A 21188-nucleotide genomic window follows, 5' to 3' on the forward strand; every position below is an offset into this window, starting at 1 on the left:
ATTCGCATGCACACCCAAATGGCAGCTTTATTCCTCCCTGGCAACCTTCGAAGAAAACGATTTCTCCAGTTGTGATGACCAAGTGGAATATCTCACCAACATTATCCTTACTGCTACAGAATGTTCCATTCCTTGCACTTCCTCTTTACCACATTGTGTCCCAGTCCTTTGGTAGACTGAGGCATGCTGCGACAAAAATTCGCGCATGGAGACATGCTCTCCGCATTTTTAACCGTCATCCTACAATGGCAAACTGCATTCATTATAAACAGATGCATGCAAAGTGTCATCGCGTTCTTCAGGATAGCAAACGAGCTAGCTGGATTTCATTTACTAGTTCTTTTAACAGTTCCACCCCTTCCTCTGTCGTGTGGGCCAACCTCCAACGGCTCTCTGGGACCAAGATCCATTCACCAATTTCCAGCCCCACAGTAGCAGATGATGTTATCGTGGACCCTATTGCTATCTCCAACACCTTGGGCCACCATTTTGCGGAACTTTTGAGCTCTTCCCACTATGACTGTGCCTTCCTCCATCGGAAACGAGTGAAAGAGGCTCTTGCAATAGCCTTATCTTCTCCGAATCATGAGTGCTACAATGCTGCCTTTACTATGTGGGAGCTAGATCATGCTCTCAGTTCATCCTGATCCTCCGCCCCAGGGCCAGAAACCATCCACGTTCAGATGTTGCAGCACTTTTCTCTTGCGGGCGAGCACTTTCTGCTTAACACGCACAACTGCATCTGGACAGAGGGCACATTTCCTGGACGCTGGCGTGAAATCTCCGTCATACCCATACTTAAGCCCGGTAAGGATAAAAATCTTTCTTCTGGCTACTGCCGCATCTCTTACCAGCTGCATGAGCAAGGTGATGGAACATATTATTCATGCCCGGATGGTATGGTGGCTCGAGTCTCACTATTTACTGATGAGTGCACAGTGTGGATTTCGAGTGCCGTGTTCTGCAGTTCACCACCTCGTTACTTTGTCCACCCATGTCATGAATGGTTTCTGTGGAAATCCCAGACTGTGGCTGACCTGCTGAAGAACTGCTATCCTCTGTACTCTTTACATGTGGGGCTTCCATGGCCACCTGCCCTGATTCCTTCAGGTATTTTAAAAGATCGAGTTTTCAAGGTGCATGTGGATTCTGCCTTGTCGGACACATTTACCCAGGAAAATGGTGTGCCTCAGGGTTTCGTCCTGTGTGTAGTCCTCTTTGGCCTGTCTCCTGCCGGGCATCCGGCTCCCCTTTTGTTGACGATTTTGCAGTTCTGCATGGACCTGTCTCACTGAGCGGCGTCTTCAGCGATGTCTAGATTGTCTTTACTCCTGGAGCATCAACAATGGCTTTCGCTTTTCCACTGACAGAACCATCTGTATGAATTACTGGTGACGCAAGTGGTTTCCCGCCATCTTTACGTCTTGGGCCTGTTGCCCTTCCATTCGTTGAAACTACGAAATTCCTGGTCCTCATGCTCGATAGGAAACTGTCTTTGTCCTCCCATGTATCTTACCTGGCAGCCCACTGTACGCGATTCCTCAATGTTGTACGTGTCCTCAATGGTACTTCCTGGGGTGCCGATCAAACCACCCTCCTCCGTTTGTACCGGTCACTTGTCCGTTCGAAACTCGACTATGGGTGCTTTGTTTATGCATCTACAAGCTCATCCCTCTCACGCAGTCTCAACACTATATGCAGTCTCAACACTATCCATCATCACGTCATCCATTTGGCCATGGGTGCCTTTTACACCAGCCCAGTTTAGTGTCTGTATGCTGAATCTGCTGAACTACCACTGTCCTACTGCCGTGACTTTCTCTTCAGCAGGTATGCTTGCTGTTTGTTTGTCATGTGTGGCCACCCATACTATGCCACCTCCTTTGATGATTCCTTCAATTGTCATTGTGGAACTCGTCCCTCTTCTCTGTTACCACCTGGAGTCCACTTTTGGCACTTGCTATAGCAGCTTACCTTCACACTACCTGCAACTTTCCCAGTGGGTGTGAACCCTTCACCACCTTGGCTTCATGAACTACTCCAGCCTCGGTCAGTCACCTTCAGTTTCGCGACCTTCACGATAGTGTCTTTGTATACATTAATGGCTCTCGGGCTGTCCGTGGGGTCAGGTATGCCTTGTTCATTGGCACCCGTGTCTTTTGATATTGACTTCCGGCACACTCCTCAGTATTTACAGCCGAGCTCTTCACCTTGTATCAGGCTATGGAGTAAATTGTGTCCTATGCTCAGACTCACTCAGTGCCCTTCAAAGTCGATGTACGCTGTACACTGCCCATCCCTTAGTGCAGCAGGTCCAGGAAAACTGTCACTTGCTCACTCTTGGTGAAGCTAGTGCGATGTTTCTTTGGGTTCCTGGTTATGTCGGTCTTTCAGGAAACGAGGTTCCTGCAAAGGCTGCAGCCCTCATACCTCAGCCCGCAAGTACCTATATTCCCTTCGATGATCTGTGTGTTGCCATCTGTCAGGAGGTGGTGTCCCTTTGGCATTGCCAATGGTCCTCCCTTCACAGAATAACTTCCGGCTTATTAATCCGCTCCCAACGGCTTGGACGACCTTCCACCGAGGTTATTTTAACTTGGCAGCATACTGTGCATTGCCTTTTTAGCCATCGCCATTTACTAAGTGGCGCTACCCCACCACTTTGTACACATTCCGCCGAAGTTTTAACTGTTCGCCATTTCCTGATGGAATGCCCATTTTTTAACCGTTTATGTTCCCACTTGGGTTTGCTGTCTAATTTATCTGCTGTTTTATCTGCCAAAGCAATATGGCGAAGGCCATTCAATTTTTAGTTTTGGACTTCCGTTTCTGTATGGTGTCTTTTTTAGCCCTTTTTCCACATCCCTGTTTTTAACTGCCTTCTATCATGTCTATTGGAAATGACGTATAGTTGTTTTTTAGCTCCCTAAAGCAAGACAAAACCAAATTATCTTTAAGAATATAAACAAAACTACTTGGTTACTGACTTTTCTGTGTTTATTAAAAACTTAACAACAAAGCTTTGCTTCTTTCAGTAGGTTTTATTGTAGTCTTTGCTAGGAAAATGAATTTATTAAGTTTTCTGTGAGATTTGAGAGTCCAATCATTAAATTTCGTTTTGTTTACAAATAAAAAAGGCCTAGAAAATCGTTGAATTTATCTACATACAGCAGAACAGCTAAAAGACTGAGAACTGTACATTTTCAAGAATCAAATTCTTTGAAAAAAATCACTGACTGGGTCCATAACATACTTCAGAAATTCAATGAAAGCGGCACAATATGCTTTAATTATGTTAACAGCACATGCATGATGTGTATTTGGGACACCAAAAGACACATTAAAAGTATTATGCCACCCATGTGCTGTATTAATTTAGTTAAAGTGTATTGTGCCCATTTATTTGAATATCTACTATAGGTTGTGGACCCTTTTCATGGTTCTTTCAAAGAAATAATACAAAACACGACACAACAAGAAACTCAAGAAAATTTTCTCCATCTCGATCACCATTAAATCATGCAACCATACAGCCTAATACTCCTTTGCAACACATTTCAAAAAGATTAGTAACAACTAACTGGTGTCCAGTACAGAATTCTATAGATCTTTCTCATGCTCATTTTATTTACCAGTTGCATACTCTACCATTACTTTCTTTCCCGTACCTTCACCAGTGAGGTAGTTTGGTCTACAAAGATCTGATCACTGGATAGCTCTCCAAGTAGTGTCTTTTCTATTGCTAACTTGCTTAAACATGACAGCTGGGCGTAGGACATTGAATTCCTTAAATAATTCTTCACTCATTTGAGTACTCATGCTTCATTCACTGCTTTCTGTAGTTGCGGGTAGGGTAAAAACCAAATGCAGGAACTCCGTTGTTTCTTAATAAACAGAGTATAAATCATATATCTAAAAACACAGGTGATGTGACTTACCGAACGAAAGTGCTGGCAGGTCGATAGACACACAAACAAACACAAACGTGTTTGTGTTTGTTTGTGTGTCTATCGACCTGCCAGCACTTCGGTAAGTCACATCATCTGTGTTTTTAGATATATTTTTCCCACGTGGAATGTTTCCCTCTATTATATAGAGTATAAATCATTGTTGAAATGTGCTTTAAGAAGGTCTTTGGAGATAAGTGTTTTTTCTCATCAGCGTATAAGTTACACAGTTCATTTTCAAGTTGTTCTTGTTTGAAAAAATGGTACCGTTCTAATAACTGATGCAGTTTCAACTTTGGGATTTCTTTTTGATAGTTTGGGAAACACTGTTCGTTCAAAAGTTCAACAAACTGAATTTGGGGAAAGTCTTGAAATCTTCTTTCCATCTGAACAATTTGCAAATCCAGTATCTCGTAAGTTAGTGCCTTCAGAGAAATCTTTTGACTGTCACAGAATGATGAGTAGCCATTCAAACACAAGCTGCATTTAATGCATTCATCAACAAATGTTTCCCTTCTTGGTTGTCCTAAGTTTCTCAAAACAGTACTTATTTTGTCGTGGCAAGCAATTATTCTGACAGCTTTTGACTGAAGAAGATTAAAGAGATGATCAACATAAACAAAGCATGCATGGTAGAAACAAACCAAGTAGACAAACATAGGATCATCCATCCGTCGTTTCATTGCCCACAGCACAGATCAAGGATTCTGGGTCCCACTGAGAGTCTGTATCATCAATTATATAATTAAAAACACTATATAGCCCTGAGAAATGACTAGATATTGTTGACAATGCCCTGAAATGAAAGTTACAGTGAGTATTGCTTGCATGTGGCAGTTTAAATCCTTTCTGAGTTAGCAATACAGTTTGTTTTGATGATTTGCTGAAAAACGAATGGAATACAGTAAGATCACTTACAAACACGCATACCTGTCGTATGGCTTTGGAGGCATGTAACAGTACCAAATTCAGTTGGTGTGCATAACAATGAATTAACAGCGCATAGGGACAGAACTGCTTCACCAATTGTTGTAGTCCTCTTTCTCTGCCTGCCATTACTGAAGCACCATCATGTGTTTGACTAACCACATTTCCTTCCACATTCCATTCTTTCAGTAGTGCATGAACAATGTTTGACAAACCTGCAGCAGTTTTATCTCCAGAAACATCACAAAATCCAACGAATCTTTCCTCAATTTTGTCTGCAATACAGTATCTGAATATTATACTCATTTGACTCTTGCATGACACACCTAATGTTTCATCAGCCTGAATTGAAATGAAATTGCAGTTCTGAATTTCAGCTTTTATTTTCTCATTAACTGCCAGAGTTATAATCTCTATTGCATCCTTCTGTATATCTGGAGAAGTTTATTTAAAGGTTGAAGATGATGACAGATGGTATCGGATTAACTGCTCTCCTCGAGCTAGTAAATCCAACAATTCTAGATAGTTACCTTTGTTGCTGGAGGATTCATCTTCTTGATGGGTGCAAAGGGCCAGTTCTTGTTTAAAAAGAAATACAATTGCCTGAATAAGACGAGCCAATACTCTCCTGTTGGATACAACTTGTTCGTTGTATTTTATTGCTGTCAGACAAGCGGCTTCAGAAAGGGCGTGCTCAATTCTACTTTTGCCCAATAACTGAAATGATTCTTTGTTCTGCAGGTGACATTTTGATATCTGATGCTTTTGTGCTTTCCTTTCAAAGTTCTTTATTGTAAAAATGCCCTCATTGCACCATTCCTTATCACCACCATACAGAAGACATATATAACAACATAACTGTTATTAACTGCATTCACAGTCAGCCAAGTATACTTTTCATACGAGGCTGTCTGAAAAGTTTTTTTTTTTTTTTTTTTTTTTTTTTTGCATAAAACTACACTGAGTAAAGGAGTAGGTCGTTTGTTCTTTTAGTTCACACTTTTTTGTACATTAATGTAGTAAAAGGCATTTTTAATAAAAAATTCTATAAGGTGTTCAGTTGCTGGCTCACTCATGGTGGTGACACAATGAAAATATGCACTAAAATCACACAAAGAATGACTATGAACACAAATCACGCGACTGTTCACTCCTGTGTTAAAAAGCCAGCATAGAAGCGGCAGAGACTAGTCTCGATACCTGCTAGCAAGTGCAGTGCACCAGCCTTCGTAGAAGAGGGGAAGATGTGGGGAGCCAAGAATGCCACTAAAGTGCAGGTGCACACAGCCAGCTAAGGGAAGGGGGGCAGAGACAGAGAGCAGTTGAGTCTCAAGCAGGCAAATACACCAATACTCAGGGGGTGACGCGGGCTACAAATCAGTTGTCTTCGCACATGCAGAGCTCTTATTAGAAAGTTGTTTATATTTTTGTTATGAATTAATATTTCATCTTCTTTAAGCACAAATACATGGGAGACTAAGTCTCCCATCACGCTACGTCACTGACCTTCACCAACATCTGCATTACAGTTTCCCATTCCCATTACTATTTAATTCTTGTCACCTTTGCCATCCACATCTACATTTATACCCTGCAAGCCACTTTACAGTGTGTGGCAGAAGGTACTTTTGGTACAACTATCTTTTACCTCTCGTCGCTGTTCAAGTCTCGAATGGTGCTTGAGCAGAATGATTGTTGGCGAACCTCCGTATCATCACTGATTTTCTCATTGTGGTCATTTTGTGAAACATTTGTCTGAGGAAGCAGTATGTTGTCCCAATTTTCCTGAAACATTCTCTCTCACAATTTAAATAATAAACCTGTTCACAATGCACAACACCTCTCCTGTAGTGTCTACCAACTGAGTATGTTGAGTATCTCCATAGCGCTCATGCGCTGACTTAATGATCCCTTGAGTAAGTCATCCCGCAACCAAATACACCTCTCTTTCATGTATCTTCTCAGTCTTTTCTATTAATTCAAGCTGTTAAGGCTCCCAAACTAGTAAGCAACACTCAGAAAAATAAGTTAAACAACTTATTTTGTAACCCACTTCTTTCATGATATTTTACATTGCTTTAAGATTCTTTCAATAAACCTCAGATTAGCGTCTGCTCCTCCTACAATTTGTTGTATATGGTCATTTCATTTTAGCTCATTCCAGGTTGCTTCTCCCAGGTATTTTGTGTTAGTTGCTGTTTACTGAGATTTATCATTTATCAAAAATAGTAGGTGTTGCAAAACATTACATTTATTTATGTTCATGGTCAGTTGCCAGTCCCTGCACCAATTATCGTTCCTCTGTAGGTATTCATGCAATTAAGAAACAGTTGCTGCTATCTTCCTATAGAAAACTCTGTAGTCTGGAAACAGCCTCGTGGAGCTTCCACTAGATCATTAATATAAACAGTAATAGTCCTACCACACTTCCTTGGGTACTCCTGAAATTACATTTTACATCTGTTGATTCTGCTAAGTTAAAAGCAATATGTTGAGTTCTGCTTGCATCAAAGTCCAATCAAAAAATTGATTCAAGAATTGGTAAGCTTGTATTTTGGACTGAATGACAATGCAGAGTTGTATCAAATGTGAACACAGCATTAACCTAGGTGTCATTGTCGTCAGTGCTCTGGATATCAGAATGAACTGAATTTCACAAGATCTCAGATGTGGAATTCATGTTGATTTATACAGGGTGTTACAAAAAGGTACGGGCAAACTTTCAGGAAACATTCTTCACACACAAATAAAGAAAAGATGTTATGTGGACATGTGTCCGGAAACGCTTAATTTCCATGTTAGAGCTCATTTTAGTTTCGTCAGTATGTACTGTACTTCCTCGATTCACCGCCAGTTGGCCCAATTGAAGGAAGGTAATGTTGACTTCGGTCCTTGTGTTGACATGCGACTCATTGCTCTACAGTACTAGCATCAAGCACATCAGTACGTAGCATCAAGAGGTTAGTGTTCATCACGAACGTGGTTTTGCAGTCAGTGCAATGTTTACAAATGCGGAGTTGGCAGATGCCCATTTGATGTATGGATTAGCACGGGGCAATAGCAGTGGCGCCGTACGTTTGTATTGAGACAGATTTCCAGAACGAAGGTGTCCCGACAGGAAGACGTTCGAAGCAATTGATCAGCGTCTTAGGGAGCACGGAACATTCCAGCCTATGACTCGCGACTGGGGAAGACCTAGAACGACGAGGACACCTGCAATGGACGAGGCAATTCTTCGTGCAGTTGACGATAACCCTAATGTCAATGTCAGAGAAGTTGCTGCTGTACGAGGTAACATTGATCACGTCACTGTATGGAGAGTGCTACGGGAGAACCAGTTGTTTCCGTACCATGTACAGCGTGTGCAGGCACTATCAGCAGCTGATTGGCCTCCACGGGTACACTTCTGCAAATGGTTCATCCAACAATGTGTCAATCCTCATTTGAGTGCAAATGTTCTCTTTACGGATGAGGCTTCATTCCAACGTGATCAAATTGTAAATTTACACAATCAACATGTGTGGGCTGACGAGAATCCACACGCAATTGTGCAGTCACGTCATCATCACAGATTTTCTGTGAACGTTTGGGCAGGCATTGTTGGTGATGTCTTGATTGGGCCCCATGTTCTTCCACCTACACTCAATGGAGCACGTTATCGTGATTTCATACAGGATACTCTACCTGTGCTGCTAGAACATGTGCCTTTACAAGTACGACACAACATGTGGTTCATGCACGATGGAGCTCCTGCACATTTCAGTCGAAGTGTTCGTACGCTTCTCAACAACAGATTCGGTGACCGATGGATTGGTAGAGGCAGACCAAGTCCATGGCCTCCACGCTCTCCTGACCCCCAACCCTCTTGACTTTCATTTATGGGGGCATTTGAACCCCGGTACCAAATGTAGAGACTCTTTGTGCTCGTATTGTGGATGGCTGTGATACAATACGCCATTCTCCAGGGATGCATCAGCGCATCAGGGATTCCATGCGACGGAGGGTGGATGCATGTATCCTCACTAACGGAGGACATTTTGAACATTTCCTGTAACAAAGTGTTTGAAGTCACGCTGGTATGTTCTGTTGCTGTGAGTTTCCATTCCATGATTAATGTGATTTGAAGAGAAGTAATAAAATGAGCTCTAACATGGAAAGTAAGCGTTTCCAGACACATGTCCACATAACATATTTCTTTCTGTGTGTGTGAGGAATGTTTACTGAAAGTTTGGCCGTACCTTTTTCTAACACCCTGTATAGTGGAGTTTTTCATTCTCCTAAAAGTTATCATATTTTAAGATGGAAGCTTCTTTTTCAACTAATGCCAAGAGAAAGGGTGACTACTGCTGCTTTGGGAACTGTGGTGAAGAGCAGTGGGTCCCATTTTCCTCACAAATCATTGCAGCTTTCACTGTAACTCTGTGTATAAGCCCTTACAAGATACAACTAGGTAGGCCAGTTGGACCAATATTTTTTAAGGCGACACAGAGCCCATCGTCCCAAGGATTGGCAGGTTTATATATTTAGTGATGAACACATTTGAGGAATTCCTGAGTTATCTTTTCAATTACGACTGTGTATCGTATCTAGTCACGTAAACAATGGTTCCATAATTTTGCCTTTACTGTTAGTGTTCATTTATTTTCATGGCTGCTTTGTAATATTAATTTTCTATTTTGTTCTCCCACAGTGATAACTACCTTTTCTTGCAGTAGTGGTGTAGCTTGACAGTTTGCAATTCTTAATTGCTTTTTGGTCATTTTCCCTTCACAGCTTCCCTGCCCAAGATCCAGATGTGGAAGCTGCTAGACTTGACGACCTGTCTAGTAGGAGTGAAGAAATAGGACAAAATGTGACTTGTGACAGCAGTCAAATGGACTTCAGAATGAGTGACAGATATTTGAACACAAAAATAAAGCTTCCGGAAGCAAGGGAAAGGATAACAGTTGTCAAGAATAATACATCAAATTACCTCATCAAGAACAGAGAACAGGACGCTGTGTCAGAATTTTATTTAGTAAGTTCTTGTAATAGCAAATGTTTAAAACAATCCGTGCAAGAAAATAAAAATTCCAACTCTGGAAAGGAAATGGACAATCAACAGTTCAGTGATGATAATAATTCAATAGGCAGATCAGATGTTAATGAAATGCAGAATGTAACATCAGAAGTAAACAAGTCACAGGAGCCTGAAGAAAAACATCGTGCTGATAGCAACTTCAGGGAAGTCAGTCTCCCATGTGAGACACTGGAAGTTGTCGTTTCGTGTGAGGCTAATGCTTCTTGCAGCTATATACAAAGCCAGCCGACACCAAATGTTGTTCAAGGCTCCTGTTCAGTTACAAATACAGCTCAAGATTGTCTTCCTGTCGTACAAGGTACTGAACAACACACACCATCGGTGGACAGAGCCCTAAATGTACCTTCAGTAACGTTAAGTGTCGGAGACTGTGCTGCAGCAGCATGTGGTGCACTTGTCTGCCCAGCTGTGCAGTGTATCACAGAGTGTTCTCAATCAGCAAAGACTGCCAGAGACTTCACATCAACAAGAGAAAGTGCTAAAATCAGAATGACCATTGATGGTGGGGTGGGAGATGCAGGTATTGCTTCAACTTTCTGTATTAGATCACAAACTTCAAAGGGTGATTCTTTCAATAATGAAACTGCAGTTCATTCGGAAACATTATACTCCACAGCAGTGAAAATGAGGAGTAGAACTGAAAAACAAGAAGTTATAGTACTTGGGATTCAAGAAGAGAAACTAACATCACCAGCGAAAAACAAGTGCAAGGAGATAGAGAATCTCATCATTTCCAAGGCTGAAAGGTAAGTAAGATGCCATGGTTGTATCTTTATTCTAAACTGTGGTTAACATGGAGGATAAAAACTGAAGTGCAAGATACTTGTAGAATTCAGACTTGACACATATAGTGGTTAATGCTACGGAAATAGAATCTGACTCCTTCTTCTTCTTCTTCTTCTTCTGATCTCCATACATTAAGCATTTGCCTTTTACAGTGCACGCATATTCATTAAACCTGATTGACCCACCCCAACTTGTTTATTTTGAGAGGTAGTCTCCTGTTAATAATGGCTTCATTGAGTCCACTCCCTAATTAAAATATATTCTATTTGTTCCTAATATTGTCATGATTCCATCTGATCAGCTGTGTCAGAAAAGATTCCTTGTTTGTACCTATAAATATTCTTTGACGCAAACAAGTTTTCTTCCTTTTTTTGAGAGCATGATTGCTAATACTTGAAGTGCATAGTTTTCCTTTTTTTCCCATATGTTGCAAGATTTTCTACCTTAGCATCTCTACTCTTGTCGAATATTTTAAATACAGTATTGCCAAACTAAATAAGTTAAAGTGTTTGCTAACACCTCTTTCTGAATAATAAATATACAGGCAAATTCAGTTAATCTTCAGATTTATTTCTTCTGGAATCATAAACGTAGTGTCTGTGTCACAGAGTATAGGAGCATTGTAAGAGTGTAACTTAACTGAACCAAAAACTACATTCAGTCAACTCATACAGAATTATAACAATCTCATCACTTTTCTGCTACTCACGGTGTTAGAAGTCCTTTGCTATTCCCACTCTAGAGTTATAGCCCCTTTTGCAGTTCCTACTCCAATTACATTGCCTCTCCTATTTCTGACTTTTATGTCACCTATGTCTGATAACACTCACATTGCCAATAATGATTTGTGTACGCATTCCAGCAGTTCTGCAGTGTGCTCCTCCCAGCTAAATTTACTATCAAGTTTTAATCCCAAGAATTTAACACTGTCGGCATCTCTTTTCTGTGCTTCTTCATACTGTGCGTGTAAACCTCTTACATGTTCTGAACTGCATGCAATGTGTCTTTTCAAAGTTAAATGACAGTAAGTAGGCTATATACTATTTATTAACATCCATGAAAATAATATTGGCTGCTCTTTTCAAAACTATGCTCGATTTGCTATATACACAGTAACTGTCTCATCTGTGGGGGAGGGGAGGGGGGGTGGAACTTTTACATCTAGTGATGTAACTAATGAGATGTCATTGATGTACAAAAGAAAAAGCAGTGGTCCAAGATGGGCCCTTGTGGGACACAACATGTAATTTCTTCTTTATATGATAATGACTGATAGCTTAATTCATCGGTCTTTTGTACTGGTGCCCATTGTTTCCTGTTTGTGATATGTGAACAGTTCTGCAGCATTGCCAGTGACCAACCGTTTTTTTTTTTTTTTAAGGGAGTTAATTCATGCAGTCAAATTCCTTAGACAAATCACAGAAAATATCTGTGCTTGTAATTTATTACCTAATGAATTAAGCAAATTCTCACTGTATGTATGAATAGTGTTTTCAGTTTTGGAAACCTTCAGAAATCTGAACTACGCTTTGCACAGATGTTACTTGTGGTCAGGTATATATAAACTTTTCTAAAGTTTTCGAGAATGCTGGCAGAAGTGAAACTGGTCTGTAGTTTGATGCCATTTCTTATCCCCTTTCTTTAAATTAGGTTTAATGATAGCATATTTCAACCAATCAGGAAATATCCAGTGATAAGACTGGATATATGTATAACTTAAGATTTTATTATATATCTAAAAACAAAGATGATGTGACTTACCAAATGAAAGTGCTGGCAGGTCGACAGACACACAAACATACACACAAAATTCTAGCTTTCGCAACCAACGGTTGCTTCATCAGGAAAGAGGGAAGGAGAGGGAAAGATGAAAGGATGTGGGTTTTAAGGGAGAGGGTAAGGAGTCATTCCAATCCCGGGAGCGGAAAGACTTACCTTTGGGGAGAAAAGGACAGGTATACACTCGCACACACACACATATTCATCCGCACATACACAGGTCCCGTGTTCGAGTCTCGGTCCAGCACACTGTTTTAATCTGTCAGGTATTCCCTTTCTTCTGTGTATGTGCGGATGGATATGTATGTGTGTGCGAGTGTATACCTGTCCTTTTTTCCCCCAAGGTAAGTCTTTCCGCTCCCGGGATTGGAATGACTCCTTACCATATCCCTTAAAACCCACATCCTTTCATCTTTCCCTCTCCTTCCCTCTTTCCTGACGAAGCAACCGTTGGTTGCGAAAGCTAGAATTTTGTGTGTATGTCTGTGTTTGTTTGTGTGTCTGTCGACCTGCCAGCACTTTCATTTGATAAGTCACATCATCTTTGTTTTTAGATATATTTTTCCTACATGGAATGTTTCCCTGTATTATAATCATATCATTAATTTAAGATTTTATTAAATTCATAAGAATACACTTAAATTTCGTTGGTATTTCATCATAACCACTAGTATCCTTTGATTTTAAATATTTTGTGATGGATGTTATGTCTTTTGGTGAAGTGAGTGCAGTAATTCATGTAACTGAAGTTACATGTAAAGGCTGGTTTCAGGTATTGTAGGATAGTATTTACTAACCCTGAAAATCACATGCTATAAGTAATGGATATAAAGCACTTGTTAAAGAGATTTGACACACTACACCCAACCGTCAGCAACCTATCACTCACTCTTAAAGCTATCAACTCCTGTTCCTTTTTAGTTCCACCAGTCTCCTCTTTCACTCCCATATTGCTTTTATTTTGTTGCCATATGTTGCTATCTTATTTTCATAATGCACTTGCTTAGATGTCTGGATTACTTTCTGTAATATTCTGCCGTATTTCTTGTATTGAGCTAAATCATTGACATTGGAGCTGTTCTTTGCTAGCAGATTGTGTCAGGGCAACATTGAAATACTACTTCAGTATTTCTTCTTTTTCATTCCTGATCGTGCTGCCCTTCGATTTTTATCTTGTACTCCATCTGTACTTCCATTACTGTTAAGGAAAGCTACAACACTATTTTAACTTTCACCAAATAACATAAGAACTCCAGTTTTAAATGACACAAGCAAATAAAAATAACAACCCCATACAACATCTGCAGTTTTCCCTCAGTTGCGAGTATATTTGGTGGTAAGAACACATAGTAATCGGCACCAATCTTCTGGAGTGCTGTGTATCAATGCATATCACTCCACACCTTCCTGCATAAGACCGTGCACGCACACACACACACACACACACACACACACACACACACACACACACACACCAATTTTATTGTAAATACAACTCTATGAACACTGTTATATTACAGTGGTAGTAGCAACTGTCTTTATGTTGGGAATGATCAGCTTCCCATTTGCACACATTATTGTTTTATCCTGACAGCCACTAGAAAATTAATGTAAACTGCATTATAGTCAAAGTAATGTGCCTGTACATTTGCATATAGCGTAATTTTCACCAGTATTTGAACCATAATGGCAAGTACACTATAGTTGGAATAATGCACCTTTGCATCTAAAGTTGCCTTGCAATGACGAATAATTGAACACTAATAGCCACTATATTACTGCTTGCAATTTGCATTCGTGTACAAGAAAGAGTCTTCAAAATTAGACCTATAATGAGTAAAGTAATAGACACTGGCCACGCCTCCATTTCAGAATGAGTTTTATTTTAATCGGGTGAAACTACATTCTGAATATTAAGAAATCTTAAACTTTCACATAGTGTTAATACCATAATTCCTTTATCTTCTTAACCTCTATTATTTTTATCACACAAATCAGACACACTTCAATTTCAAATATTTTCCTATTTATTTATCTTTCTTAACAATCTACAAATCAGATAAGCTTGATTCTGCTCTGCACAATATTGGAGTAGGTCTCAAAAATTTAATTATTAGTAAAATTAAATTGTTCACCCCCCCCCCCCCCCCCCCCTCACACCACCACCACCTCATTCCTCAGGTACACGTCCCCCTTTTTTCTACAGAGGTGGTGTCCCTGTATAGAGTATACTCCACTCTATCCCACACCTTATTACAAGTGTAGGTCCTCTTTCTTGGTACTCTACTCAGTATCCTAACACACTAGTACTGAGACACTCTTACTCCTAACTTGCAGATGGGAAAATTAAAATACCTGGTTGCTTGTATAAAAACATTATATGGCAGAAGTGAAGCTGTGAAGGCAGGTTGTGAGTCGTGCTTTGATAACACAAGTCACTAGAGCACTTGCCCGTGAAAGGCAGTTCGAGTCCCAGTCCAGTATATGGTTTTAATCCACAGGAAGTTTCCAATCAGTGCACATTCTGCTGCAGAGTGAACACTCATTCTGGAAACATTGTTTCAGTCTTCCAAGTACCCTTCGATATCAGTCTAACCAGGAATTCTTATTATTATTTCCTTGTTATAAAATTATATTAGCATGACGTAAATATCTTCCTAGTAATCATCTGAACATGTTATTGCTGCTTTCATGTTACCAGTGAAATATTTGTATTATTAATTGTAGAGAGAAAGAAAGAGCTTTTCTCACAGGGAAGATTAATATTATGAGGATGATAGTTGGATTTAACATCTCTTACTGTATTTTCACAAGTCACATAGCTTGGACTATAACTGGCATCCAGTAAAGATTACCTTATCAAATTTTTTCTTTTCCTTGGAGATGGTAGACTTTGCTATTCTTCTAATAATGATTTCATGCTGTCTGCAATTCTAATACAAGCTAATCGAACTTTTTAGCTGTGGATTATTCTCTCGTGTCGCTGATTAATATTTGCATACTGCTTTTTAAATAACTCAGAGACAATATTTCAAACTTGCTTGAAGTATATTTTAATAAAATGTACAAATTTTGTCATGAATTATTCAGGAAGACACTCCTTAATGTGCAGCTCATTTGAGAACACACAACAGATAACAGAAAGTGAAAGAAGATTGAAAATGTTCATTTTAATTAAGATTCCTTTGACCTCTTCAGTGATATTATGTCTTAACTCTCTTGTACATCTTCATACATCATAATTACATATTGTCAAGTAAATTTGTTTTCATCATCAATCCTTGTAGCATTTGTCACTAAAAATTATCATCTCGCTTCTCCCGAGCATATGTTACATCATCTATGGCGCCACACAATGGTGCAACCCAAAATCTCTGTAGTTGTCGATGACAACAGACACTAGTTGACTATCTCATTGAACAAGTGGAATTACAAATTTTTGCATGTATGATCACAAAGCCATGAAACATTAACATGGGTTTCAAGTTAGTTTTTATTTGTGCAATGTACAGTTTTGACTTTCTTACATCCTTGACTACCACGGCAGATTAGGATCCTGATCTAGAGATATAACTCCTTTATTATTGGACAAAGGATAGGTATTAGGGTGTCAGGAATTGTTTTACATCTTTTCTTTATTATTTCCTCATGTCTGCCCATTGAAAGTTAATACTGAAATTCTGCAAAAGTTCAAGATTTACAAGCAACAATTATAAAACATTTAAGAGTAAGCAAAGTTTACTGTTTTTAGGATTCCATTCCTCAGTCAGTAAAAATGGAACCTTATAGAATTGCTTTGTTGTCCATCTGATTGTTAAAAACCCTTTTTCTCAGGAACAGCTTCCCATATTGAGTTGAAACTTATGTCACATTCTGAGGTCTGTGGTCCCTTGGTGGTATAAAAAATTGAAGCTTCTAAGTCAGTGCAATAAAAAGATTTGGCCATTTATGTCACATATTTTAATCAAAATTTTAAACATGGCTGAAGCAGCAACTGTTAAAAATCTTCACGGTAAATGACAGCAGCCAAACAGTTGCAGGATAAAGATTTATTGAAATCCTTGACCACAGTTTCGGTATATCTAAATATACCTTCATCAAAAGCAAAAATACACTAAAATCACATCCTGCAGTGGAGACGCATAAAACAGTCGTGCCAAAAGCATCACCAGTAGTTAAAATTAAAATATCACCTCCATCTGTACAGCATATTTATGAAGAGATGGGTGATGTGAATGCGGCATACTGATAGTATGCCGCGTTCGCATCGACAATCTCTTCATAATTATGCTTTACAGGTGGAGGTGATATTTTAATACTGTCAGTATGCCACAATTGCATCGACCATCTCTTCTTAATTATGCTGTACAGATGGAGGTGATATTTTTATTTTAATTACTGGTGACACCTTTGGCACGATTGTTTTATTCATCTCCACTGCAGGACGTGATTTTAGTGTATTTTTGCTTCTGATGAAGGTATATTTAGATATACCGAAACCGTGGTCAAGGATTTCAATAAATCTTTATCGTGCAACTGTTTGGCTGTTATCATTTACCGTGGACATATTCGAATACCCGCAAACTCACTCATCAAACCCTATAGGGTATTTCTTATTGGCCTATAATCATGAAATTTGGCAAGAAGCAAGGTTTCACAGTCCAAGTAAAGGAAAAATACAAAAATTGTTAGCCGGCCGAAGTGGCCGTGCGGTTAAAGGCGCTGCAGTCTGGAACCGCAAGACCGCTACGGTCGCAGGTTCGAATCCTGCCTCGGGCATGGATGTTTGTGATGTCCTTAGGTTAGTTAGGTTTAACTAGTTCTAAGTTCTAGGGGACTAATGACCTCAGCAGTTGAGTCCCATAGTGCTCAGAGCCAGCCAAAAATTGTTAATTGGCAGTTGTATCACAAGAAAAAAAAAGTTGTTTTGTCATTTGTTAACCAATATGAAATGTGAGATTAAAACAGCCAGTAGTTCTACATTCAGGCTGACTGGGTCGCAAAGTTAATAGTCAAACTTAAGGCCAAGAATGACTATTGCTCACACAATGCACTTCAGAATTTATTCATCATCAGGTATCCAAGAGTGATTACAGCATGTAGATATTGTGTTTCAGACTGTGTGTATAAGAAACATTCACAGACAGTTTGAAATGCCATCTCTACGTGCAGCAATTGCTCCTGGATATTTGATGATGGTTAAATACCGAAACGCATCATATGATCACTAAAGTCATTCCTTGCCTGAAGTTTGAGTTTTAACATTGCGAGACAGTCTGCCTTAATGCAGAACTTCTGGTTATTATAATAAAGGTTGCTTATCTCCTGCATGACTTTGTCACAATTGTATTACTGAAATTAAAACATCCACAAAAACCTTTTAATCTGTGGGACCAATATCTAGCCAGTATCAATGTCAATAACAAGCAAAGATGATCAAGGTTATTGATTCCCAGAATGGATGAACTGCCTCTATACATAATAAAGTTTATGTTTAATCGTAACCCTCAGCGCGTGAGTCTTACTCAGACTTGAACAGTTTTTTGCTTTAATCCTTGTAGGAGAGTCTTCCCTATGGAAAATTACGTGATAAGTTATTTCTTAGTGAGCGACTTCATAAAATTTCATTGGTTCATGTGCCATGTGTGCAACAGCCCAATATGAACCCAGCAGCCGGCCGGAGTGGCCGTGTGGTTCTAGGCGCTACAGTCTGGAACCGAGTGACGGTCGCAGGTTTGAATTCTGCCTCGGGCATGGATGTGTGTAATGTCCTTAGGTTAGTTAGGTTTAATTAGTCTTAAGTTCTAGGCAACTGATGACCTCAGAAGTTAAGTCGCATAGTGCTCAGAGCCTTTTGAACCCAGCACACAGGACCCTCAGTCTCACTTAGGTTTACTTGTTTATTGTATGTGATACATAGCATATTGATGTGTTCTATACTTATGAGAATTTGTACTGTTCCATACTTCATTCATTATTATTGTGAATGTCTTAATGTAGAAGCAGAATAAAATTTAGTTGGCAGGAATTCCGATATCTGTGGTATTTTGCTCCACATGTTTCATTTCATAGATCAATATACCGTAAAAAATTCTTAAATCTCTTGTAGAACAGCAGCAGGCTTTCACTGGCTAGCAGCATGCTCTCTCTAAGGCAATAAACAGTATGGCAGCCTCGTTGGCGCCCCATGTTTCACTGCCATTGAAGCAACCTTCACTGTTTCCTCCATAAGATGACTCTGAGAAGATCAGGGCGCATATGAAAAATGCCTTCGCCCACATTTTCAATCTTTTGGAGTCACTAACGTCAGTTGGTGTAAGGCTTTATTTTTGTCACAGATTTCTCCTGTGTTTATCACCTTTCGTGTCAGCTAGCTCCTCCGCAGGAACCTGCCAGTTCCTCTTTTGGTTAAATGTGTCAATTGCTCTCTAATTATCATTGCAAATGTTATTGCTGCTCACATTGAGTTCTACCATTCTCAGAAACAGCCGCAACAGTCTACATAGTTTGTGCTTTGGGCTTAGCCATCATTGCCAGTCTGTTACTGACGCCCACTGTGAGTCATACACTGACTCGATGGTTCGTGATGCTACTACACGCTTGCCCCCTGATAGTTAAGTTCGTGAACGTGCATCAGATAGAAGCATGGTGTGATGTAGCCGCCGCTGCTTCCTTCTCCTCCTCATACACCATCAGTTAGCTTTCACAGGTGGGGGAGGCGGCATCGCAGCTGTGAAACCACAGTCTCCACACCACATGGGACAGCACCATGCTAAGCAGCAGTGTCACAACAGCAGCCTCTTACTCCTCTTCCATTGTGCTTTGTTCAACATAAGCGGACCACATGTGCTAAGCGCTGGGTAATGTGCAACCATTGTGTCTCTGTGGAATTTCGAACCTTCTTCACAAGACATGAACATGGATGTGAACATTTCCCAAGTAGCTCCAAACAAATTCTACATTGACATGACTCTATATGTGTGACAGTCAAGATGTTAGAAATGCAAGTTTACATGGGCACAGAAGTGAATTTGTTTAATTCTTAAACTTTTGTGGATCTTGGATCACCAGCATTTCCCCCCGTCTCTCATAGGTCGGTGAGTTTCAACCAACAACAAATTTCTATACTGGGACAGTTTTCTACGTACATAGTGTTCAGAGCAGTTATTTGGCCCTTGAGATTTTTTTATAGTGGATGATGCCAACACTGAAAACCTATTTTGTTTAGATGCCTTCAAACTTTTTGTGTTCTCTATTTCTGAAGAAGTGCATCTGGTATCGGATCAAGTTGCATACCAGCAACTGGACACACTCTGCTCAGAATATTCCTCCGTGTTTCTGGAAAGTTTAGAGTATGCTACCAATTTCAAGTCTCACATTACAGTGAAACCAATAGTGCACCCCCATTTTTTTCCCGCGGCTTCCCATTCCCAGTAGCTTTACAAGAGCATGTCATATTGGAACTAGATCAGCATAAGTCTTTAGGTGTTATCACACCTGTCTCCTCGAGTGAATTATTGGTAATTGTCAAAAACGTAACAGCAACCCTCAGCTCTGGTGATTTAAAGTGTCTATAAATTCACAGTCTATTACTGCCACCTTTCCCTTATCCCATCCAGATAAACTCCTAGCACAGCTTTCCAGGGGTCATTATTTCTCCAAAATATACTTGTCAGAAGCCTCTGGATAATGAGTTCAAATGTGTTCTAGTTGTTAATGCCCGCTTCACGTTATACCAGTACTAGCGCCCTCCGTTCAGCATGGCTAGTGCCCCTGCCATTTTCCAAGAATTTTTGAAGCAACTCATGGCCCCTATGTGGGGGTGCATTAACTACCTGGATGATATTGTGGTCACAGGTTCTTCAACAGATGGATATTTATATAATTTTTTCAGCTGTCTGTCATCTATCTCAGTTTTCAAGTCTCGCATGCTGGCACCAAGCCTATATGCCAGCGTGTCGATGCCATTACATCTTTGCCACATCCTACCAATGTCAGTGTTGCAAGCCTTTCTTGGAAAGGCCACACATATGAATTTCTTCCTTGTGTAGCCACTTTGGCCCAGCCATTCATGCTTTCTTACATAAAGATGTTCCTTTTCACTGGTCACACACACCTACAAGCATACTTTTACTCTATTAGGGTCAAAATTGCACTTGGCATCTTGCTTAGTTATCTTCCAACGAGGACAATATCTTGTTTTGGCCACAGACGCTGTAACCTCCCCCTCACTTATCGACCTTAATGACAGTGAAAAATTAAACCGCGTGTACCTAATGGAAATTTGGGAAAAGCAATTGTCACCAAAGTTAATCTGTCGGTAAAGAGGGAGGAAAGGGTTACATCTGAATGAAAGGAAAAATGCAAATGAAACTGATGGAAATTAATTTTGAAAAGGGGTAAAGTTAATAAAGAAAGTAAATGTGCGGCCGTTACGTCACCAATTAACTAGCGGTAATTAGATATTTGAGATTTTGGGGAAATTACGGTCGCCAGTCCTAAGGACAATTACTATAGTAACTGAAAAAGAAAGGTTATTACACATATAATTAGCACTAGAAGCGCGGCAACTGAAGGTTGACACGTGTAGTGTGAAAACTGAAAGTTTGTCGGGAGTAATAAATTTCGCTACACTCTGACTTAATTTAGCAAAAGAATTAATAAAACCG

At 39.9% G+C, this 21188-nt stretch overlaps 1 protein-coding gene across 2 annotated transcripts in view; it reads left to right on the forward strand.

Annotated features, from left to right (window-relative positions):
* Positions 1-21188, forward strand: part of LOC126259948 (uncharacterized) — a 279616-nt gene that overhangs the window by 121512 nt on the left and 136916 nt on the right. For both annotated transcript variants that reach the window (XM_049957053.1, XM_049957051.1), the window contains exon 8: positions 9648-10700. In XM_049957053.1, the coding sequence (XP_049813010.1) occupies positions 9648-10700 (1053 nt within the window). The remainder of the gene's footprint in view (positions 1-9647; positions 10701-21188) is intronic.

The sequence above is a fragment of the Schistocerca nitens genome, chromosome 5, assembly GCF_023898315.1.
Source record: "Schistocerca nitens isolate TAMUIC-IGC-003100 chromosome 5, iqSchNite1.1, whole genome shotgun sequence".
In the NCBI taxonomy this organism is placed as follows: domain Eukaryota; kingdom Metazoa; phylum Arthropoda; class Insecta; order Orthoptera; family Acrididae; genus Schistocerca; species Schistocerca nitens.